This window comes from Euphorbia lathyris, chromosome 2, assembly GCF_963576675.1.
Source record: "Euphorbia lathyris chromosome 2, ddEupLath1.1, whole genome shotgun sequence".
NCBI classification, from domain to species: Eukaryota; Viridiplantae; Streptophyta; class Magnoliopsida; order Malpighiales; family Euphorbiaceae; genus Euphorbia; species Euphorbia lathyris.
The window spans coordinates 135,976,656-136,002,407 of record NC_088911.1 but is presented as its reverse complement, the minus strand read 5'-3'; the positions used below and the strand labels follow the sequence as shown (position 1 = coordinate 136,002,407).

General features: G+C 33.9%; 1 protein-coding gene across 1 annotated transcript; it reads right to left on the bottom strand.

Annotated features, from left to right (window-relative positions):
- Positions 1-9,550: 9,550 nt before the first annotated feature.
- LOC136216973 (major allergen Pru ar 1-like) lies at positions 9,551-16,767 on the bottom strand. The gene is made up of 2 exons (XM_066003522.1): positions 16,525-16,767; positions 9,551-10,016 (listed from the first exon to the last, which is right to left on the bottom strand). Exons 1-2 carry the CDS (start codon positions 16,703-16,705, stop codon positions 9,721-9,723), a joined length of 477 nt encoding a protein of 158 aa, XP_065859594.1. The 5' UTR covers positions 16,706-16,767; the 3' UTR covers positions 9,551-9,720.
- Between the last annotated feature and the right edge of the window lie 8,985 nt (positions 16,768-25,752).

The following is a 25,752-nucleotide window of genomic DNA, read 5'->3' as shown; positions in this document are numbered from 1 at the left end:
TTGTCTCGCCGAGACACTTTTGTGTCTCGTCGAGACAAGTGCCAAAATGGGGCAGAACTCTAGTTTTTATCCGTTTTGGTCCCTGGGCTTTCGAAATATGCTCTAATGGTCCTTGGCGAGTCCCAAAAGTGCTCTGACGGTCCCTAAATTGTCTGGAATTGCTCCAAAAGGCTCGGGTCTGGTTCGGGAATGCTCAAATAGTCCTAAAAACACCTGAAAATACAGAAAACGCCATAAATAATGGAAAATACGTAATTTAACTAAAAACTATCAAATTAATACATAAACTTAACTAAAAGCAAATTAAAATAATCTAAATTAATCCTAAAAACACTATATAAATGGGAGCTATCAACCTCCCCACACTTGAATCTTGCTTGTCCTCAAGCAAGACAGAATCCAAAGTAGAGAAAAATTAACAAATAGCTTCCTTACAAAAACAAGAATCTACTACACTTTATTATTCACAACAGTTCAGACTACTCATTTTGCAATTAAAAACATAATGAACCTCAGACGAGTCTCCAAAACTGATTAATTGGTTTTATCACTCAACACTTCATGAAAACGAAAAAAGAGAACTAAAATTGATAGCTCATAAGTGGTCACTCTAACGCTCAAGTGTTTGGGTAAAATTTTTTTATTTGTAAGCTCTCTACATTTAATTGTACAAAGTGGTCACGTTGGGATTGCATCATCCATCCGGTCAAAATTAATACATTAAAATTAAACAAAATCATAGGTCTTTAAGGGTTGTAACGTGGGCTAAAGGTTAGGGTAGGAAAAAGGGAATTTATAGGCAAAAAGTTAAATGACTCAAATAGTTAATATTTTTTTTTTTGCAAAAAGGACACATTTTTCGCATTAGGGAGATATCAACCACCTCCCCACACTTAAATCTTGCTTGTCCTCAAGCAAGTCAGAATCCAAAAGGGACACGTAATCCGCTATGTATAAGAAGGTTGAAGCTCAAGGTTGTATTCGGGAAGCAACTAAAAATATAAACACGTCTTTTATCATTTCCTCTATTTTATTGTTTTTTTTTTACTTGGTTGTTAACCAATTTTTTTTTTTTTAATAGAGGGGGAAAAGAGTGAAAATCAAATGGGTAAAGGTTGCTTCTTCTATTAAAATTACAACCTTTAAATGATTGTTAGCGGGAATTTGATAGGTGTGTCTAAGGATTTATCAAAACTAAATTGAGTCAATTAACTTGGGTGAGAAAGGGTATTTAAGAAGGCTAAGGTTTGTAACAGGGTTGATGAAAGAAATGGGTAAATATAGGCTCAAAGGGGCTTATCTAGTGGATTTGTTAAGGGATTTTGGTTAAACAAAGAATAGGCTAAATTCACAAAGGGCTATACCTAGGTTGCCTAATCACTTCAAGTTTAATAAAAACACAAAATTCAACCAGTATTGGATGCAATTCCTATGAGCACAAAGACAATAAATGTAATCCACACCTAAGAGATCAATTGTTCCTAAATATGAGTCTAAAAATATGATCTTTATGGCTCTAGCTCACAATTTAAGGGTTATTTGTATCAATCCTAGCCTCAACTAACGTTCCGTTCCATGTCAATTTTAGGCAAATAATACTCTTTGGAGACTCAAACGTTGTTCATAATTTTTCGCATGCATCAATTTCATTTAGAATGTGCAAATTTTTAAGCGCATTGTCAACTGTATTGTTGGGATAGCTAAATGTATCAAATTCAACTGCCTAGAATTCTTTTTATTCCTAGAAAAATAAAAAACAAATAAAAAACATAAAGAACGAAATCCTAAAATTAAAACAAAAACATAAGAAATTAATGGCAAGAATCAAAAGCCATTCTTTCCTATTATCTCTTCCCCACACTTACACATGCATTTACTTCATAAAATCCATAAAAGCAAAACATAAAGTGCAGAAAAGAAATATAATAGAAAAACTCCATCAGGGGTGGCTGTCACTCCAACCCCAAATGTCCGATGCTAAGCTTTGAAATCCAAATGAATGTCTTGAAAATCAATTTAGCGTTGGCGAGTGTTTTGCTTATAGGGTCCTGCCATTAGAAAAAAAAGAAATAAGCATAAAAAGAAAATAACAAGAGAAAAAGATTTTTTTTTTTTATATTTATATATATACAAATCTAAACAATTATTTCAACCTATTCAATTTACACAGATTAAAATCGAAATAGTACCCGGCAACAGCCACCTAACAAAAACTTGACGGTGGTGTTGTCAGGTATTTATAGATTTAATCTACTTATAAACGAAATAGTTCCCGGCAAATTTAATCTAATTATAAACGAAATAGTCCCCGGCAACGGCGCCAAAAACTTGATGCTCGTAAAATATATAGCATTTAATAGGACAAGTGTATCCTATCGCAACAAGTAATATTGTGCTAAGCACGAGATCGAACCACAAAGACTATTTGTTATAACTAGCAAATCTACCTAGAATGATCTAATTGTTTAAAGGGTTGGATAAATGTTTGGGTTTTTGATAATTAACTAACTAATTGAAAGCAATAAAGATAACAAAATAAGGTGAACAATTGACAGGGTAGAGTGTGAATTAATGGAAGGTACAATCTAGGATGAGGAATCATTTGATTAAATCCTATGTATGATTTTAGGGGGTTCAGGTTTATATTTTTAGTATCTATTTGACGGTAATCACCCTAACAAGAAATATGAACGTGATCAAGATCCATATAACCTATTTACATGCATTTGGTTAATAGCTTGGTTAGGCAATATAACCTAGGTCATGCAAAGCATTAGGTTCTATGGTGATTAAGACTAAAGCCGTAGCCCATGAACGAAGCCGCACTCCTAGTGTCCTAGCGAGGTCAATTCATACAAATTCAGACTAGATAATCTCCTGTCGGTCTCATATCTATCTATAATCCTATCTCCTGTCGGTCTCAAGGCATTAAGCATGCATAAATCAATCAATCAATAGCAATCATATAAACCCTGGATCCCTAATCATGCATAATCATACAATCAATCTCATCCCCATCCCAGATTGGATGGGGATCAGTTCATAGACAAACCAATCATAGAGAAAGGACAATAGGAACAATGGAAAAAGAGCTTCAATAGATTATAAAAGTAAAAGATAAAAGGGTAAGAGAGAAGAAATCTAGAACCCGTTTGTCTGATTCAATTACACAATAGAAGATCTAGCGCTTCTCCCATCAATTGTTCTTAAAAGAAATAAATACTGAAAATAAACCTAATCTAGAAAGCAAGGAAATAAAAAGCTAAAATTCTACATTATGACGGCTCCCTATTGAATCCGTCCCCGAAGAACTAAGAGTAGCTCCCTATTTATAGAGATAGGGCGAAACCCTAGTGTCTCCCCGGGGGTACAATGGACATTTCGTACATTAAAAAGAGGCTTCCAGGGCTTAATTTCGAGATTCCAGCAAGGGAAAGGCGTTTTTGCGCCTTTCCCCGCCTCGTCTCGCCGAGACAGGCAGTGTCTCGCCGAGACGAGGACCTGTCTCGTCGAGACACTTATGTGTCTCGTCGAGACAGGCCTTGTCTCGCCGAGACACTTTTGTGTCTCGTCGAGACAAGTGCCAAAATGGGGCAGAACTTTGGTTTTTATCCGTTTTGGTCCATGGGCTTCCGAAATATGCTCTAATGGTCCCTAGCGAGTCCCAAAAGTGCTCTGACGGTCCCTAAATTATCCGGAATTGCTCCAAAAGGCTCGGGTCTGGTTCGGGAATGCTCAAATAGTCCTAAAAACACCTGAAAATACAGAAAACGCCATAAATAATGGAAAATACGTAATTTAACTAAAAACTATCAAATTAATACATAAACTTAACTAAAAGCAAATTAAAATAATCTAAATTAATCCTAAAAACACTATATAAATGGGAGCTATCAAAAGCCATGCACTCATATTTGTTGCCTGAATGAAATTTTTCATTCTGTTCTTCCAAAAGGTGTAGTTAGACCCGAAGAACAGAGGAGGCCGAGTAATGGACAGTCCCTCAGGAAGAATCTGAGTTGTCTGATTTCCTAGGAGGAAATGAGTGTTGTTCTCAGCCATTGTGGGGATCAGCTCAAGATAGTTATATCTTGCTCAGTGAGCTTTTAGGCTCTGATACCACTTGTTGGTCCCGTATAACGTGACAAGGTTAGTTCCAAAGGGGGGGATAGGAACTATTTAAAATTTTGTCCATTAAGGCTGACTTCTTTCTTTAAGAAAAGGTTTACACAGCGGCGCTAAGTAGTTTTAAGACACAAGCTTAGTCAACTGGTGACTAAGTTTGTTTCTTTCCTTGAGTCAGGAGATAGCACTTAAGTCTATTCCTGAACTCAGCTTCTTAGTGCACTCAACTCAGCGTGAGTTCGTTACTTAGTCAGTTTTATAGCAAGCAATATATAAAGGAGTTTAAAGGTTAGAAATATGTTACTCAGCAGACATATCCTGGTTCGGCCTCTCCGCCTACGTCCAGTCCCCGGAACTCGTTCCGAGCTTTTTGAATCCTCTACTGAGCTCTTTAAAGGTAGAGCACGAAACCTTTTACAACAGAAGCTGAGTATACAAAAGTACCTTCCTTTATTCCTCTACCCACTCCTATAACTACCGCTGAGTACTATAACCGAGTACTCAGCTTCTCCTTTCTATTCTTCTAGAAATGATAAGTGTTTGTCCTAAACAACAATTGCTAAGACACCTTAGATGAATGAAATCACTCTAGACTTTTACACAATGATTGGAATTGGTGTAAGATTTGCTTTGCTTTTCTCACAGAACTTCAAGTATGAATTTGGTCAGCGTTTCGACTTGATTGAAGATCTGCATCGAATGAAGCGTTTGAAAGGCCTATTTATAGTGACACTTCAAGCACCTGTGATTTCGAGTTTCGAAATAACCGTTGGAGGCTAACGGCTTCCTGTCGCTTTCACTCAGGATGTGCTCAGTGTCGTTGGCCAATGAGATTCTTGTATCTTTTGTCTACGGCAGTGCTCAACAGCTTTTCGTCAGATGAACAGAATGTTTCGACATTTATAGTAAAGTCTTCCAGACAGCTTACTGCGTCTTCTGAGCTTTACTCAAAGTAGAAATACTTTGTCTCTAAGTTGGTTCTGTTCTGCCACTGACCTGACTACCTTGTCGCTCAACTCAGCAGCTTCATCTTGAAGCTATTTGGTCGAAGGCTTCTCGATCCTTCTTCATGCTGGGCTGGAGTTTTACTTGATACGACTGCGTTTTGTCTTCCTGGGCCGTGAGGTCTTGATCTGTTGACTTGGGCTTGACTTCCTCTTATGGGCCTTTAGGCTTTTTATCTTAATGTCTTATAAATCAATTAACTCAACATTGAACAAACACATTAGTGTGAATAAATCAAAACATTTAAACTTAATGTGTTAGAATATTTTTATCATCTACATAAATAATTTTGTCAAATCAAAATCATGTGGAAAGGTGTTTCAACACAAATTTTTTGTGGTAACTTAGAATGTTGTAAAAGAGATAATCCTGTTTCTACTACATGTATGTGTTTCCGCTCAGCACACCCATTTTGCTCAGGTGTATGTGGACAAGAGACACGTTGGACAATACCATTGGAACTTAAATATTCTGTCAGGGCTTGATATTCACCCCCCAATCACTTTGAAAGGCTTTAATGGGACGATTAAAGAATTTCTCAACCAAAGTTCTAAATTTAACGAAGACACTGTAAATTTCTGATTTGAAACGGACAAAGTATAACCATGAAAATTTGCTATAATGATCATAGAACAATACATAATAGCAAAAATTATCAAGAGAAGCAACAGGGGCAGGGCCCCAAACATCAGAACATACCAAATCTAATGCACCATTAGCAACAAAGTTTGATTGTGGAAACGGTAAACGATGAGATTTACTTAAACAACAATATTCACACAAAGCTGAGACTTTATTATTATTATTGAACGAAAGATTATTCAATGATAAAGTGCGTTTAACAATCGAAAAATTTGCATGCCCTAGTCTGGCATGCCATAACGGTAAAGAAACATGAAATGCTTAAGCTTTGTGAGGAACTTGAGGTGGAAGAGACAAGCTGTAGAGTCCATTATTGTGCTTGCCCCGAAGGATCTCCTTTTTCGTCTCCAAATCCTTCAAAACAAAATAGTTAGCAAAAAATTCAATGGAAATAGGATTGGAGTTTATCAGAGATGATATAGACAAAAGATTGTGAACAGATTGAGGGACACGAAGAACATCAGTAAATTTCAATGAAGTATTAGCAATAGGAAATTTAGAAGTTCCAATGTGAGAGATGGGAATAGATTTACCATTTCCTACAACAACTTGTTCTGGGCCGTCATACTCTGAGTAAACATGGAGGTTCCCTAAATCCGCAGTTAAGTGATGAGTCGCACCCGAATCAACAAGCCAGTCATGTGCAGGTGGATTGGATGCGGCAGCAAAATTAGAAGAAGGTCTAATGTTGTTTCTAGTGTTGCGGTTTAGTTTTGGTGAAGGACACTGTCGAGATATATGTTCGTAGCCTTTGCAATTGTGACACGTCAAGGAACTGACATCTAATGGGGCTGATTGTGTGTATGCAGGACGGGCAGAAGATTGGCCGGAAAATCCACCTCGGCCACGTCCTCTCCCTCGATTGAGATTGTGACTTGCAAAATTCACAGAAGGGGAAAAATTGACAGTAACATTTTCCTTTGACAGTTGGCGCTCTTCACTGAGCAACAAGCCAACAAGATCATCATAAGAAACAGAAGCCAATCGGGCTTCAAGGGCACGAACAAAAGGATGATAAATTGGTCCGAGTCCATCAAGCACTGCTTCAACAAGGTCATCATCTGAAATTGGTTGTTGAAGTGCTGCTAATTGATCGCTAATTAATTAGCTTAGCGGATTGAAGATAGTCCGAGATACTGTCATTCTCTCGCTTGAGGTTGTGTAACCGAAATTTCAGATCCCTAATTTAGGACCGAGAACCAGCATAATAGGCATTTACCAATTTTTGGTATGCCGCACAAGCCGTTTTTGCTCCGACGACTTATGGTAATACACCAATTGAAAGAGACGAGATGATCGTGCTAAGCACTTGTTGGTCTTTCTGTTCCCAGGGTTTGAACGCTGGGTTATCAGTTCCATTGATTAATTTCTTGGCAGGGATAACTGCTTCAGGATCAATATGATCGGCCAAATCATGGCCTTTTAGCATGGGTAGAAGTTGTGTTTGCCATAGAACAAAGTTGGTTGGTGTTAATTTTAAGGAGAAAGGATGGCTCATGGAGGAAGAAACCCCAGGAACAGTTGTTGAAACAGAAGAGAATGAGGCTTCACTGGTGTTTGCAGCGGTGGCCATGAGCAAATCGTGAAAAAAAAAAGAGAGAAAGAATTGTAGAGTTTTGAAACCACTAGGGCTCTGATACCATAAAACGATTTGCTCAACTTATTGTATATTGATTGTGAAAACCTATACTTATAGTTGTACAGAGATATGGTTACAACTGATTACATTTGAAAATATTCTGAAGTGAATCAAATCAGATATGGACAATCTGATAATAACAAATAATTAAATACTAAGTCAAATATGCTTATCATATATACACTACTTTATTAATGAAATACTTAAGTTGCCCTACTATCTTTATGGTATCAGAGCTAACCTATAATCCCTAGATTTTTCCAGCTGCCAACCACCATGTCCACCGTTTCCACAGCCGCCACCTCTACTGCCTCAGCCACCATATTGATGGAGCTTACCAGTCTTACCATTGCTCCTGCTTTGAAAGCTAATTTGGCTGCTTCCTCAAACACTGGTTTTGTCTTTGTGAATCCCTTTACCTACTCAACGACCAAATATCCTATTTCGCCCACTACTCTATATAAAAACCGCAACAATTATGGACAGTCAGTCGAGTGAGGTAGAGAACGAGGCAGGTACTCTTGTGGAGGCCGATACAATACTAATTGTGGAAACAATGCTACACAGTCCAATTCCTACAATCCGAGCTTCACCCAATCTAATCAGTTTGGACAATCCAATACTCGGGAACACCTGCCATAATTGCAGAGGTCTGGGTTATGTAAATTATAGCAGCTCTTCTCCTCGATTCAACGAATATAATAATTTCCAACCCCAATCCAATGTTTCCACTAGCTCTGCGGTTAATCAACCTTGGGTCACTGTCTCCGGTGCGACTCATCATCTCACCTCTGACTTGGGAAACCACAATCTACACTTACAATATTCTGGTCCTAATGAAGTTTAAACTGGTAATGGGTCTAAACTTTCTATTGCTCGTGTTGGTAACTCTACTTTTTCACCATTAACTGTCAATATTAGAAATATTTTTGTACCATTTTAAACGTTGGAAAGTTGGCAAAGCTCCAACAATTAAGAGCAAACGGATAGTCCATGAAGAGGTGAGTTGCATATTCACTAAATACACCACAAGCAGTACAACAATGACAATGTCCAAACTTTTAAGATAAAGGCATTCTCTTAGAGGTAGAAAATTAGTCAAATATGACTATGGAGCCAATGGTCACCACAAACCATGATAGAGTCATCTCAACTAATAAACCAACAATACTTGGCTTTTAAAGACTGAATACCATTCCAAATGCCTCTCCAAGTTTGGCTTGTTCGAACCCAAAGACGTTGTTAAAAGCTACCCTCTAGGGAAATATTTGCGTTTGAGAAATCTATTAGATAAGGTATTAGGGTTCATAATAAATTTCCACACATGTTTGCCGAGCATAAGAAGATTAAAGGAATAAAGGTGATAAAAATCAAGGCTGCCTTGTTGAAACATGATTTCGGATGTGTTAAAGATAAATAACATTTTCTTACAACCCATAACCTTAAAAAAAACAAAACAAAACAAAAGAATATTTCAAAACTAATTATTTGTAAATTAAACCATCCTATATATAATTAACATATTCAATGAATACATACAAGTACCTTTCAAACTTTCATAATCCATAAAATCAACTCTTTTATTGTGCCAGATTCCTCATAATTTGGCTTATTTATCACACAATTAGGTCCTATTTGATACGCTGTAATGGGTTGTAATGAAATGCACATTACAATTGAGGCTTATTACCATGTTTGGTTAATTATATCATTTTCGTCGTAATGGAATCATCATTACATCATTCAATTTTTCTTCACAAATTTATGTAATGGACATTACGAACAAAATAGGTATGAATCCCCATTATTAGTCCTTGTATTTTTATTTACTAATAGTGAAACACGGAAAAAACATGAAAACATAAAAACCGAAAAAATACAAAAGGTGAAAAAACCGAAAACGAGAAAAAAGTGCAAAAAAAGGAAAAAGGCGAAAAAACATGAAAACGAAAAAAAATATGAAAAATACGAAAATGATAAAACGAGAAAAAACACGAAAAAATACGAAAATGAAATAAACGGAAAAAACAAAAATGAGGAAACAACGGAAAATGGAAAAAAACATGAAAATACGAAAAACGAGAAAAATGAAAAAAAAAAACATGAAATTGTATTTAACTAATATAAACATACGTATTGTACTGATAATTTCATTTTATCAATTTTATAAAATTTGCCAACCAAACATGATAATGCAATCATTATTCCATTCTATTACATTACACATTTAATTACATTACAACATTGATTACATTACATTACAACATACCAAACGTATTAGAACATTAAAATGGAAAATCAACAATTAATTAATTGAGGCAAATATCTGGATTAGCCAACATGTAGTCTTCAAGTATTATGAATAATCCCAGAGATGTTTGTTTAACTTTGTTAATTTCTTCTTCATCAAGCTTATAATCACCAACAGTATAGTAACGGTTCTGTTTTTTTATGATGGTTCCTCCATCTGGGGATTCCTCAAACTTAAAATCATTTACTATTTTTTCAATTCCCTTCTCATCTCCTTCTAATATTGTTGAGGAATAAGTTAGATTCTCTTCGTCTATGGAATCTACCCTCTCCTCCATATACTTCAATAGTATACCTAAATAATAAGTGCTTACAATTGTTAGTTATTATGACACAGATACGAAAACCGACACAGGGGAACATTATTTCTAAATGATAACATTCATAAAATAGCCTTCAAACAAAAACAAGGCATAAACACGAAATGGACAACCGATATGACAAATTTGATAATTGTTGAGTTTGAAGCTATTTAATAGTTCGGATGGAGATTCGTAGAGATATTTATAAAAAGATAAAGAATTATGAAAATTCTTGTGATTTTAACACTAGTAAGCTCATCATGTTATTATAAAATTTTGTATATGAAAGTACTAAATTAACCCTAATTATATAAAGGGTAAATTTCAAATAAAACCCCTATGGTTTCACTAATTTTCAGATAAAGAACTGTGATTTACTTTTCGTCAAAACGAGGATTGAGGTTTCGCACTTTTAATAAAACAAGGACTTTTTGGATTAATGCTATTAAAACCATCTTTAACGACCTGAAAATGAAAATTTTCAAGAATTAATGTCACACCCAACCCTAAACGGCATCGGATATGAACGGTAAAGAGGATAACGAACGTCTACCAGTAAGAGAATAAAAATTATTTGTACTATCCAAAGTTTATTTAATTATTTGGCTTGGACTCGATAATTCTATCAAGCTTCCTACGTATCCCGAGTCATCTTGCAATCTTTAAATCGGGAATCAAAGCCACGTAGTTCTAACAAGTTTAGAGTAACCTATTTTTCATATATACTTGAATCTCCATAACTTAATTCCATTCAATTCAAGTCCAAACATCTCTTTAACACAAAGAGAAATTTAAGTCTAAACTGCTCGTTTTACCGAACAAACCCGATGATTTTCGTAAGTCTTAAAAACGAATGGCAAACGAGTCAAACTATAAGTCAAAACCCGACGATTTTGATTACTCGAGTCATTTTTACCAACAAATGAACCCAAAGTCTAACACGAGTCTTTTACCAAACAAACCGATTTAAACATCTGAAACGACTATCGCTACCGAAAAGTCAAATTAAAAACTCGCTCAAAGTCTACTTCTGAAACGATTCTTTCTACTGAACAAATCAGATTCAGAACCCGTTGACTCCTCCTACCAAACATAACCAATTAGAGAAAATACTATCGTTAAAACCACACTCAGCAAACCCGTATAGGAGGTCATCTTCCTCCTTCCTATTTTGATCCGAACCCCAAACGGAACAGTCACTGACCTGCACTCTCAGGTAAAAATTCCAGAAAATAACAACATCCATACGGAACTATAAGCAAAAATTCGTAAAAGCAGAAATCAATGCACAGAAACGTACCGACAATGCGATTTACTGGAAGAGATAGAATACGAACCACTATCCGAAAACAAAGATAGGGAGCTCGTCTCTCCGGTGATCGAGGATAAGAACGAAATAAGTAAACCCATGGGAGCTTTTCTATTTTCGAACCGAGAAAGAGAGAAAAGGAAGGATTATATGGAAGAGAGAGAGAGAAAGAGAGAGACGGCTAATAGGATTTGTTTCACCGCCAAAAAGAAAATGAATAAAAGCCCAAGCTGGTTAATTAAAACTTAGGTATATGCTCAAGATGATAAGGTTTTGAGTGATCAGCTTTAATCAAGGGTTTTTGTTTACCCAAACTCATCAGATGGTCATAACATTTTTTAACTACACCGAGATTAGCCTAGGAAAGCTAACTCCAATCCTATCCTCTAAAAGAAAAGGAGAAAGAGCGATAGGGGAACGGTAAGGGTAGAAACACCTAACACCCCCTCATGGGCTGCCGCCGCCAAGTGATCTGCAACATGGTTCTGCTCCCGGAAAATGTGGCTGAACTCAAGGATATCAAATGAGGGGCTAAGCCTCTTAATAGCTTTAATAAGGTTGCGGCTATGAAGACCCATGGCATGACTACCCAAAATCATATTGATGGCCTCCAAGTTATCTGACTCCACAGAAAGCCTCTTAACACCCAGCCTAATCGCCAGCTGGATCCCAGAGAGAATGCCCCAGAGCTCCACAGAGAAGGAAGAACCCAAACCCAAATTCTGGGTAAACCCAGAAAGCCAGGCGCCTCCCGCATCCCTAAGAACACCTCCGGCAGCAATCTTACCATTACTGAGGCAGGAACCATCAGTATTCAGCTTCACAACCCCCTCTCTCGGCCTGCTCCAGCTCACGAGGTGGACATCACTACTCGGGGAAGATCTGGCAAGGGACTCACCTTTGAAACTATCAATAATAGAGGAGAGTTTCTTCAAGAAGAACTCAGCTAAGTTAGGCAAAAGCACAGCTTTATTATCAAAAATCTCCTCGTTCCTCCATTTCCACACTTGATGACAGATAATGGCAAAGAAAATGTCCCCATGCTCCATATAAGACAATAACTTTCCCCTAATACCATCTGAGAACCAGTCATTCACAGAATGGGACATGAAGGAAGAGAAAGTATGATGAGGGAGAATTTTCTTCCAAACCTCTTCACTCTTAGGGCAATCCCTAAGAGCGTGGCACAACGATTCAACATGGCCTCTACATCTACCGCAAGCTCCAAAGGTCGCCAAATGCCTTTTGTATCTATCTGAGTTAGTAAGTAATCTGTCTTTAACGCCCAGCCACAGGAAGCTCCTCATGCGGTAGGGGATTTTAAGGGACCAAATGGTCTTCCAAATATCCGAGGGATTATCAGTCCTGTTAAGGGAAAAAGCTTCAAAGGCAGATTTGCAAGAATAGACTCCATTGTTAGTCAGCGCCCAGCAATGCTTATCCATGTCTTCCTCTTGATTACTCACCTTCACTCCTCTAATTCTAAGGAGAGTCTCAAGGCTAAAGAAAGAATCAAATTTAGGCCAAACCCAATCCCCTTCAGAGTCCACCACATCGGTTAACCTCCAGTTTTGGATATCACTAGGCGGGAGGGAAGTGCACACATCCACTAAAGGTTTATCCCCAATCCAGGTATCAAACCAGAAGCTTATGGACTTACCATTACCCACATCCAGATCAACCCCCGAGCAAAACTCAGCAAAAACGGCGCTAAGCCCTTTCTAGAGGAAGGAACAATTGATAACTCTCTCTTTCGGCCCCCCAAAGATCTTATCTTTTCGATACTTACCACAAAGAAGGCGAACCCAGAGAGAGGAGGGGCATTGCCACATACGCCAAAGGAGTTTCATTAATAAAACTTTATTATTATCCTTAGCTCTCCTAATGCCCAAACCCCCTGAATCTTTGGGCTGACAAACCTCACTCCAAGGCACCAGGTGGATCTTTCTTCCCTCCGCAGCTTCCCCCCACAGGAACCTTCGGTTAATCTTATCAAGATCATTAAGCACAAGATTCGGAAGCTGACAAGCCTGCATGATGTGGTTGGGAGCAGCGGAATTCACAGATTGAATTAAAGTCAGACGGCCAGCGAGGGAGAGAGTCTTGACTTTCCACGTGGCACACCTCGTATCAGATGGTCATAACTAAATGCACTTAGTTTTGTTTTTATATTTTTTTTTATTTACTTCCATGAAACTTTAGAATTGGTTCATACCAACATTATTTAGGAAGTATTAATTCATTTCATATTGATATTGATGTATACTAAGTCTCCATTATTTATAAGTCTAAATACCTCCAATTATTAATTTAACTCATATTGTAAATTAATTACGATATTTACATGCACCGTTAACAATTTCGATACTTAAATTTTCATTATTTATATTGTGTATCATTTTCTGTTCCTTTATCTAAACGTCACTACTAATCGGTATCCAAATTGAACCTTTATTTATTATTCCGACTACAAAAATGCATCATATATAACCAAAGATGTTATCTCGGGTATAAATTTCAAAATATGAATTCGAGATTTTATATAATCTAATATCAACTGATCAAAATTTGAAAATTTTGGACACGGACGTGACAATTAAAGTTGTTTAATGTCATATTTGCTATGGAACTACATTTTCGATTTTCGAAAATCATCTGTTTTAGAACTTTCTCTCTCTAAACATTAACTTTCTCTCTCTACCAAACATCATCTAAATAATCTCAAAATAAAAAAGTTGAAGAATTAAAGTTGCTTAGAATATTAGTAGTTCTTAAAATATGTCATTTTTGAAGTCGTCAATGGTGATTTTAATAGTATCAATCGAAAAAGTCCTTATTTTGCTAAAGTTGAAAACCTCAGTCCTTACTTTGAAAAAAAGTAAATCACAGTCCTTTATCTGAAAATTAGTGAAACCATATGGATTTTATTTGAAATTTACCCTTATATAAATAAGAAAAAATTATCATTAATTTTCAAATTTAATCAAAATAGTCTTAATAAAATTTTATCATTATATTTATTATATAATGATTTCACTTTATTCTTTAATATAAAACCTTTAAAGAAACATTAAATATTATTACGAATTTTAATATTCTTTTCAAAAGAGCATATATTTTATTCATTTTCATAAAAGAATAGAATAGGTAATAAAAAAAACTCACGTTTACAATTTTATATTGTTCTACTCCTATTTTGAAAAAATTTAAAATATTTTTTATTTATTTTTTAATGAATAAGTTCTACACTACTAAATTAAAGTTTTATAATTATATAAAAATTGATAAATCGATTAGTTAATATTGAAGACATTAAGATTAAGTGAAAAGGAAGAAAAAAAAAGAGAAAAAAAATTAAAAGAAAGATTTTATTATTAAAACATAGAGTAAAAGATAATTTTGGTATTTTAAATTTATTTAGTGAAATTTAACCATTGGCTCAAAAAAAATACTAAAAAGTTGACGCAAACAAAAATTGAGAGACTATATAATTATTTCTAAAAATACAAGAACTAACTAGTATATAATGTAAAAACTGTTAGAAATTAGGATTGGATCGGATATTGATTAGATAAGCATGATATGCGGAAATGAAATTATAGACTAATATTTACATAGTTAAACCAATTTATGCACGAAGAGAAATTTTATTATTGGAACAACAAAAAAACAATTACAAAAGAAATTATAGAACCTCGAACCCAAAAAAAAAAAATTTCTTAAAAAAATTCTACAACAAAATAGTTTTCCAAAACGCTCTACATTATTTCTCTATTTTTCTCTCAATATATAACGATCTTTTTTTATTAAGAGAATTTCTCTCTATTTCTTTATTCATATTTCCTCTCTCAGTTTCCTCTGCAAAACTAATTTCTATTTATAGTATAAATATTCAACTTAATCAAATTTGGACAGTAACATATACAACACATTCAAATTTTAACATTTCTATTTTTGTAGGTTCAAAAAAAACATTTCTATGTTTGTTTGACTTTTATTATTATTATTATTATATAATTATTTAAAATTAATTGTTAATTAATACATAACAAAAACACATGATGTAGAAATATTATTGGTATAATTGTATACCGTAAAAATATTATTGGTATCAAGTTTATAATAAGAGTTATTATTAGATTTGAACTACCATTTAATTTAATTTAATTTAATTTAATTTAAGTTTTTGGTTCAAATAGTAGTACATCCTCTTATATATTAATTGATCGAGGTTTGAATCCAGACAATTCTATTTATAAGTAAAATTTTAACACATGATGATATGGATGTCGAGACAATATGAGCGTGTAGGTGTGGGTGTGTGTCAGAATTATAATAAATATTAGTATTAGGCTTTAACTATCGTTTCTTAACACTTGGATTTTACCTATCACATTAAGCTTTCATATCAATTGACTTCTCGATGTAGAATCAGAGGTAACCTCTTAGGATCTGTTTGGATGAAGGTTTCACAAGGTTTATTAAGGGATTGGGATGGGAGGTTATTTAGTGAACCTCCACATCTCACCAATTTGGTTGGACTGAAATTTAGGTTATTTCAAGGTTTTTTAACCTTCATTTAACTCTCACCTCCATTTAAACTCATTTCCAAATAAGGTTAGAAAAATAACCTCCCTTTAATTAACATCTTATAACCCCAAAACAAATAGACCCCTAAACAAATGATCAATAATTCAAATCTTAACAACTAGGCCTGGCAAATTCTGATATGACAACATGATTTAAAGAGACTATCCCTTTAACACATTAAAACTATCGTTTAACTTCAATTTTTCAAGTGCTTTTTTTTATATATAAATCTTGTGTTTTTATTAAATATGATGTGATTTAAAAACTTACAAACACAAATTTAAAATTTTCTCCATTTGCGAAGAGAGATATTTCATTAAAATAGTTAGTAAATAAAAACAATTGGCTTAATGCATATGCATCCTATAAATCAATTTTTCTTCTATACTTTTAAAATCTTCAATTTATCTTTTTAACTTGTTTAAAGTGGTCTTATGGCGGAGTAAGAAGATGTTCTGAAAAAGTTGAAATGTGTACATTTTAAGCAATTTAAGTATGTCAATAGATTACTTTAAGAAAGTCCAGGAGATAATAGGTGCGAATCAATTATTCACTTTAAGCAAGTTAATAGGTAAATATGAGTTTGATAAGAAAAAAAAAACCTTCTCCAAAGTGGACTTTCCGGATAGTTCCAACTCCTCCGTCTCCAAGGACTTCAAGGCTCTTGTAAACCTGAGGAATAGCTTTGGTAACAAGTTCAGTAAAATTGAAGATTAGAGTTTTGAACATTGTAGATGGTGGATGTTTGCACACAATCTCTGTTTCAAAATTCAAAATCCCCATTTTCAATCAATCAATAAAATTGGATTTTGCAATTGGGAATTAATATGGAGAAATTATTTGAAAACAAGAGGTGCCATTTATAGATATAGATGGAGCTTAATTAATTACATTATAATAAAGAATTCATCACCAATTTTAATTTTTTAATCTAATTATTTATCAAAGAAGGTTGCTTCTTAAATTAAACAAGGTTCAAAAGTCGCATCTACTTAACTCAACATGTTCTTGCCCAACTATTAGGATTTCATATTTAAGGTTATATTTAATTGATGATGAGGTACAAATATATCTTTAAAGTATTAAAGAAAGTCTATATAAGTTAACATAAAAATAATATTTCAGATTTCATAAAACTTGACTTTATGTGAGCACATAATTACAGTTGACAATGACATGGAACCGTCCACTCCATATTAATAGTGGACATACCCCACACGTGAAAGCACACTTGAGCTTGAAGTGTGACAACACAGGTCCATATTACCATGTCCTGCAAATAACTCAACAAATGGGGCTGCCAGGAATCGAACCCTGGACCACTTGATCACCCTGGCTCTGGTACCATGTCATGGAACCGTTTGAACTAAAAGCTCAAACTGATAGTTAAATGTCCACTATATATTAATAGCTGACAGACAATGATAAAAAAAATGATAAAAATGGATGATTGGAAGAAATCGAGTCTAACAAATGCTCAAAATGAAGCAACATCAAAGACTATAAAGATGATATTAATCCATGAGATAGTGTTCAAAAGGATAACTCGAAGCCATGAGAGGAAATCATGAAGCGCGGATCGCAATGGAAGGTATCGAAAGATTAAAAATAAAAAAAAAAGGTCAAAGTGAGCTTTTGGGCCCTAGACAGCCGACCCAGACATGGTTCGACAACTACCAAGGATTGTTGGTTAAAATTGAATGGCTCGTCAGACATTCCTTAGGTGGATCCTCTTCCAATTAAAGCTTTCTGCGTACGCTAAAACTCAAACTCGATATCTAGCTTAAGCGCGACTTGAGGCCATTAACCAATTAAGTCAATCTTAATTGGTCTTTTTTTTTTCTTTTATTTAATTATAAATTTTCCAATAGGTTTAGTTAGTTTTAAAATTTTACTTTTAACACTTGTCTTTGTATTATATTGGGTTTTATGCATTTTGACTTTGAGCTTATTTTACCTTTATTTAGAGGGTATAAGTTCATCCCTTTTTTATTTTAATAAAAAACCTTTATCAATTAAATTTTGAAATTCCTCTTTGGATAGAAATTATGGTTCATATCTAACTTTAATCCCTACAAGTTTTAGCTTTTGAATCTTTTTTGTTAGATTAGGGTCAAAACCAACACCAATTCTTCCTCTCAATCCCTCTACATAATTTGGCATCAAAGCTTTGATATTCTCCTAAGACGAGAATTCTTTCAGCACTTGATTCCATCAAATTTTTGAAGCACATCAATGCAGTTCTTTGGAAGAAAAATTGAAGATGAAGAGAAGAACGGAAGAGATGAGAAATGATCTTCAAAGTTTTACACAAGAGATGAGGAGAGACTTTCAACAAATGCTCCAACAATCCGTGAAGCATAGAAATGGATAAAAAAATATTTGACCATCTCATCATGCTATGATGATATGTTCACTCCTCTAAAGGTCTTCAAACATATCCTAAAGCTCAAGAGTCAAACCCTAATTTTTTAATTTCTTATGTTAAAGCTATCGGTATGGAAATTGATTATGAGGAGTTGAATTTTTGTGTTATTGATGATATTTAAATTCTCATTTCGATTTTATAGGTAATGAAATTGTAAATTAGAATTTGCATCTTCGTATGAATGAGGAATGAGTTTTAGGATGTGAGGACATTAGAGAGATTGATTTTATGTATGGTAAGATCAGGGAAGCTTATGTTGAAAAGGATGCCCCTGTGTGTTTGAGAAAATTCCCATTGGAGATGATTTCACTCGTATGCTTAAAAAATGAGCATTTTGATCTTCAAGAAAAAAAGAGTGACATGGGCTTGATATTTTCTATTAGGAGAAGGAAAAAATCTATTTATATCTGGAGGTTAAAAGATATGGTGATGGGAGAGATGTTGGTAGATAAAATGTGTTAGGGTGTTGCAAGTTAATTGGACTGGAAAAATTGGAAAGTAGAAATCAATTTGGGTCAATGAAGAGAATCACATAAGAGTTTAGTCTTTCGAAGGTTATATGACGGATGGATTAATGTCAATGGAGGGTAATGATGTGGTTAAAGAGGTAGATCTTGGTAAGAAATATTAGGTTAAGAAGGAGAAAAAGACCTTGAAGAGGTTTTGTGTTTTCGAAATATGTTTTAAGTGAGAATATTTCTCAGGTGGATGAAGAGAATGTGAAGAAAATTCACGGATGCTGGAATGATGTTTGGGACAGTGAAAAGAGGGATAGGGAAGTCTCTTGTCGGTCTACTCAAAGAAATGTGGGGGTTATGAAGAGTGTTCATGGGGTAGCTATGGAGTGGATTGACAAATATTGGTGAGACATTATATTTGATGTTGGGAATGAGTGGAAAAAGGATTCCAAGATGAATGCCAAGGAAGATGTGCACTAAAGAAGCTTACAATTTAAGGTTGGGGATGAAGTTATTTTATACTCAAGCACGAGAGGTTTTCAAGCACACCGAGTAGCAATCTTCGACATCAACAAAATGGCCCTTTCAAGATTGTGGAGAAATTAAACCCAAAAACTTGTGAGGTGGTCCTCTCGAATTGGTTGGGAACAACAACATTCACGTTCGATTGAAAAATTTTCAGTCAATTCAAGACCGCTTCTTCAATTGAAAAAATTATGGTGTATGGAAGATTAATGCAATCATACCTTGATCTGGAGAAGCAGACAATCCACGGCCGACCATTGGGCAAAGGAAACCATGGAGTTGAAGTTATGCCATATATTGATGTTGACGCACATTTGCCATGCCCGGTTAAAGGTGAATTTGATTTTGTTAAGGATGCATTGGGGTCAGTTGTACAATGGCCAAAAGTACTGTGTAGTCTGCAATCTGTTGAGGTAAAATGAATCATGTAATTGATTGAATACTAGCATTCGATTTATGTCAAATTGTATCTAATTATTTACAAATGCATACAGGAAAAGAACACGACAGCGGCAAATTTTGAAAAGGGAAAGAAGAAATGAGCTCAATCTGATGAAGATGTTGATTTGATAAATCTGTCGGCCAATCTACCATGCCCATTGATGAGGTTGTGCAGTTGGGATAAAAACAACTTAACCGATGGAAAATGTGTCGTCAATACTTTTGGACCTGAGCTATTCGTCCATCCAACTATTGCAGCAATAATGCCTACAGACATCTATGCAATGGCACACATGCATGAGCTGACTAGAAGCACGATTGTATTTTATATTAGGTAAATGAATATTGATTGAATAGCATGTATAGTATTAGTTGGATATCTATTTCATAGTTGTTTATACGGGCACTTGTCCAGTCACCTCTATCAGGTATTAAAAATGGAACAAATGCACGAAAAGGTCTATTTTGTTGATCTAGGTATCACTAATGCACTTGGAACTAAGAAAACACCAACTGACCGGTCCACGAACTTGATGGATCGATTCAAAATGGGTAGTGATAAATTTGTCTTTCTTCTGTCTTACAATTCAGGGTACGTATGAATAATTTATGCTATGTGTTTATTTACGATTAATTCTCTAATTTAGATACAACTAAAATTATTATTATTATTATTACTTATAGATCATATTGGATTTTGACAGTGGTTGATATAGAGAACAAAAAGGGCCTATTAGTTAGATCCATTGAAAAGACGATTGCCAAATTCGACTGAATGGACATATGTTGTAAGCAAGTAAGTTTCAAATTATTCTCACGTGTATACATGTTTTCAGTGGGATCAGGTTCTACTATGCTCAGAAAGACCTAGAGAAAGTGACAAAACCCAAAATTAAAATGATATCTGATGGTTATTGAAGGATTTATGACAATAAAGATTTATTTAAAGAGTCATGGATTCTTCATTCTTGAACTGTTACGATGTCATCGATTAGAGGGAGTTCTGACCGGACAACTTTATTTACTTCAATAATGATTCCATAATTGCATTTTTGCCTCAAATAATACCTAAAAACATATGGAAGAAGTATTATTTCTTAAAACACAAAACTAAACATAAAACAATTATAAAATATTAAAAACTATCTTAAAATGTATGATTATTATAATTAAAATATATTAAAAACTATATGAAAATGCAAGATAACAACTTCCTCACACTTTGAACCTTGCTTGACCTCAAGCAAGCCTTGGACTCAAAACAAACTCTAGAATACTCACTATAAATAATTCACACAATAACACGATTTACTTCACTTGGCATTCATAGATCTCAATTTCACAAGTTTGCATGAAAAACAAAAGGCTTGGATGCTAAAAGATTCTAATCGTTTCTCCGCAAACCAACACAAGCAGACGTATCTTCAATCATGTTACTAAATCAAAAGGCAAACTATTTTGGTACCTCACTAGTGGTCACTCATTTCACTCATGTGTTTAGGTGTAAACTTTGTCTCTCAAGCCTTATACTAGCTTTGGCTACGGTGAATTTGCATTGTCATCCAGTCGTTACCATTGTGCTTATCTAGTCAGAAACATGATCCCAAGGTCTTTTACGGGTTGTAATGTTGGTTTAGGGACAGGTTTGGATAAGGAAAATATGTGGAAAGTGAATAAACAACTAGTTGTGCAAAATAGATATAATAGGACTTAGAGCTCTTCAAAGATTAACCGAGAAACATAAAATGTGCTACTGATGAGAAAACAATTTTTTTTTCTTTTCTTACTAACTTCTATCTCCAAGACTGCAACAAGTCTCACAATGTTGAGTATTCATCTGTTTATCCTTATTCTTAACTTATGATTACAGTTCCTTCCTTCAAATGAATGTTTTTTTAGATCGATTGTGCATGAATCTCCACCTCGAACTAAATGACTCAACTAATACTTTCTCTTTTTTTTCTTCTTTTCTTTTTTTTTCTTTTTACTTTTTTTTTATTTTTTTCTTCTTTTTTTCTTTTGAGCTTTTTTTATTTTTTTATTTTTTTTATTTTTTTATTTTTTTTATTTTTTTTATTTTTTTCTTTTCAAAAGCACATAAAGTAGCAAAATAATTACTGGCTTTCTATTTTCCACAAATTTTGAGCTCCCTAGAATACTCTTATTTGTGCACAATAATTATAAATTCACGAGTGAGAAAAGGGTATTTAAGACGTTAGGGATTTGTAATGCGGTGAAACAAAGAAAATGGTATACGTAGGCTTCAACGGGGCTTAACTAAACACGATGTAAAAGGGTTTTAGGTTTAAACAAGGAAAAATAAGTTTTAACATTAACAAATGGCTACACTTAATTGCCTTGATCACGCCAAGTTCCAACTAGATGCACGAGGTGTCGACTAGCATTTGATGCAAATTCTATAGACAATAGCAAGTATGAGCACACTCAAGCAAAAAATAAACCGAGCAATGTGTAATAAAATGTTCAAATTGTTGGTCTCAAAATCTCACATATGTTCGGGTTAATATTTGTACCAAAAAGTACAACCAAATGACAAGTTTAATGCTTATTTTCAGTCCACAAAATGTAGTCTCCGGAACTCCCATTTTAATCCAAAGTTCCCCAGTTTCGTAATTCTAAAAAAAATGTAATTTCAAAATTTATGACTGCCATGGTGAAGTTTCATCCTATTAAGGGTCAATTGTTTACGAGTTTTCTTCCTAAGTCCATCTCAAATTTTTGAAAAAGCGAAGACAATGATTTTAACATGTAAGGAAGCATGCAACTAAATGAAATTATCCTAAAAAAACAATAAACACAAACATAAACAATAAATAATAAAAACTTAAACTAAGATAGATAAAACCCTTTTTACCCTTCCTCGCACTTTAGAGCATGCATTTACTCCCAAAAATGCGATAAAAGGTAAAGTGGAACAATAAAAAGGGTTAAAGAAAAACTCCCTTAAATCGAATGTGGTAGAGGAGATGGGATATTTCAATTCAACTGTTGGACCAATTTGTTTGTTTTTCTTTTTTTTTTTTTTTGTTTTTTTTTTTGGTTTACCTGCAAAATAAATAAACAAAAAATAAATAAAAAAAATAAAACTTACTTAAAGAAATATTGTAAATAAAAGATAAACTAAGAGAAATAAAAACTCGGGTTGCCTCCCGGAAGCGCTAAGATTATAGTCGTTTAGCTTGACTACAAACCTCCATTTTATGTAAATGAATGAAGCATTATAAGGAATCCAAATTCTTTAATAAATATTCTATGAATGCAAATTGGATTACGAGATTCAAAATAAATAAACAAAATCCATGACATAAATTTGTAAAAGTTATGTAAGAGTTTAGATGTCTCCTTTTTTGACTCTTTTGGTAAGTCATATAACACATAAAATTCTTCAGTTAGGGTTGTTTCAAACTCTTCAGTCATGGACTTTTGCACCACAAGTTCAGGTGTGGTGGTCTCATCTATTCGGGTGATGGTACTTTCAACTTCATTTGAAATTTCAAACTCTTTTTTCTCTATTGATTTATCTTCACAACTTATCACCAAACATATATCTGAACATTCCTCAAGGACTTCTGCAGGTTGAGGTTCAATCAAGTTGTATGCTTCACTCGAAAATTCTGAATATGGTTCATCAGTTGACGTAATTGCAATCATATCTTCTAAAGTTTTCATTATATTTCTCTGAGAAGCATCGATATTTTTGAAAAAAGTCTCCAATGAAGAGAATTTATTATTTATCTGCTCAATAATATCGATTATTTCTTTCCATTGTGGATCCTCCTCATACTCAAAATTTGGTGATAAGGCTTGAGAATCTTGATTACACCCATAACCATTCTCCCAATATGGGGAAAACGTGCTTGAAATTTCTTCTATAGGCAGCTCATATTGATCATCCATATAGCAAGAATTAGTATAAAGATTTGAATTTTGATATTGACAATCCAGTTCAAAATGTAAACCCCCGCAATGTATACATGCCGCATCGCGAAGAGATACATCTGGAAAGTTATCCTTCATAAACATCAAAAATTTATCCTCATTGGCTTGAGTTTGCATCTCTAAGTGGTTGTTGAATGTTGGAGCATTCAACCACTATGGATAACTATTTTGGTCCATCACCTAGAAAAATAAACATAAAAGAAAAAAAGTAAAAAGGAACAAAATATATAAAAAAAACGCTTAAATTAATAGAACTTCAACTAAATCAAAATTATAAAGCAAACAATCCCCGGCAACGGCGCCAAAAACTTGATGGTTATTGAAGGATTTATGACAATAAAGATTTATTTAAAGAGCCATGGATTCTTCATTCTTGAACTGTTACGATGTCACCGACTAGAGGGAGTTCTGACCGGACAACTTTATTTACTTCAATAATGATTCCATAATTGCATTTTTGCCTCAAATAATACCTAAAAACATATGGAAGAAGCATTATTTCTTAAAACACAAAACTAAACATAAAACAATTATAAAATATTAAAAACTATCTTAAAATGTATAATTATTATAATTAAAATATATTAAAAACTATATGAAAATGCAAGATAACAATATCGCTTCTAGTGAGTTTTACAATTTTTATACTTTTGTATGTGAATTGATATAGAAGTTTTATTCATTGTAAGTTAGCATGAAGTACATAGTTGTTGTGGATATTGCAATTCTTTATTGGTTTAACTAGTATATTTTGTGCATAGGGCATCCCTGAGCAAAGGGATGGAAGAACATGTGGATTTTGGATCATGTGGTACATGCGATACATCATGGATAAGAACTTAAAGTTTGTCTAGAATTTACCATCTTTTAGACCAAGTCAGATTGTACGTATATATAATCTACATTACATGTATCATAATACTAAAACATTTATATTTTGTAGTGGCAAAACAAATGTGGATTAAGTTACACAGAGACTGATATTGATGATGTCCGTAAAGAATGCGCAGAGCAAGTATTGATATTCAAGCGATTCAAGTGACAATGGAGAGTGTATGTAATTACTTTTTCGTACAATGAATATTATTATGGGGGTCTATTTTGTGAATAATGGCTATCTTTTTATGCATATTAATTGGTACTGGTTGTATGTACAAATTCATGAAAGAGGTTATATGTACAGGTTATATGTGATACAATAAAATCAAAAATAAGTCGTCTAATATGATATCAAATGAGTGTCAATATAAAAAGAATGTCATTTTAAAATGTGTAACACGACAACAAATTTATGTAATATTGTCATATGAATATGTTACAATGACAGAAAAGAAAATAACGACTGTCATCTGATAATCTAAGTAGTCACATAGAACTAATTGTCTTGACAACTTATTTAATAAAAATATAATTTGACATATAAATAAATATATTATCATCTCAATGTTCACAGTTGGCAGAAATAAATAAATAAATTGTTGTCACGTCTATATAGGAATGACAGATTCAAACATAACATATGTCATATCATATATGTAAAAGCCAATGTTTCACTCATTCAGTGACGGATTAAATAAAAGAACTATCATTAAAATATGTGACGGTTGCTATTAATAATTCCGTCATCGTAACATAAGGAAAATGACAGAACATAAATACATGTGTGTCATGTGAAGCTATTAGAGATGATGGAACGCGGCTGTCTTCTGAAATATCATCAAACAGCAGCGAGTCCTATGACAATTTCAATTTTTTCGGAACGACGATTTTGAACTGTTGTCTGAAGCAGTTATCGGCGTAGTATTAGTTTACGTGACTCAGACGGTTAATACTGAGAATGGAATATTAATTGATCTATGTGTATTATTGATCAGTTTCACGTTATCATTTTGTAACTAAATATATTTTATATATAAAGTTAGTAACTAAATATTTAACTTATGCATAAGTCATCAATACATATTCACATTTAATTCTTAATATTTATCAATCGTCTGATATATCTCTTTCTTTTAATT

Coding starts and splice junctions, on each gene's coding strand:
- LOC136216973 (XM_066003522.1), bottom strand. CDS start 16,705: ATGGGGATTTTGAATTTTGAAACAGAGATTGTGTGCAAACATCCACCA. Junction 10,017..16,524: donor GAAAGTCCACTTTGGAGAAG/GTTTTTTTTTTC, acceptor CTTATTATTTAG/GTATACTATTGAAGTATATG.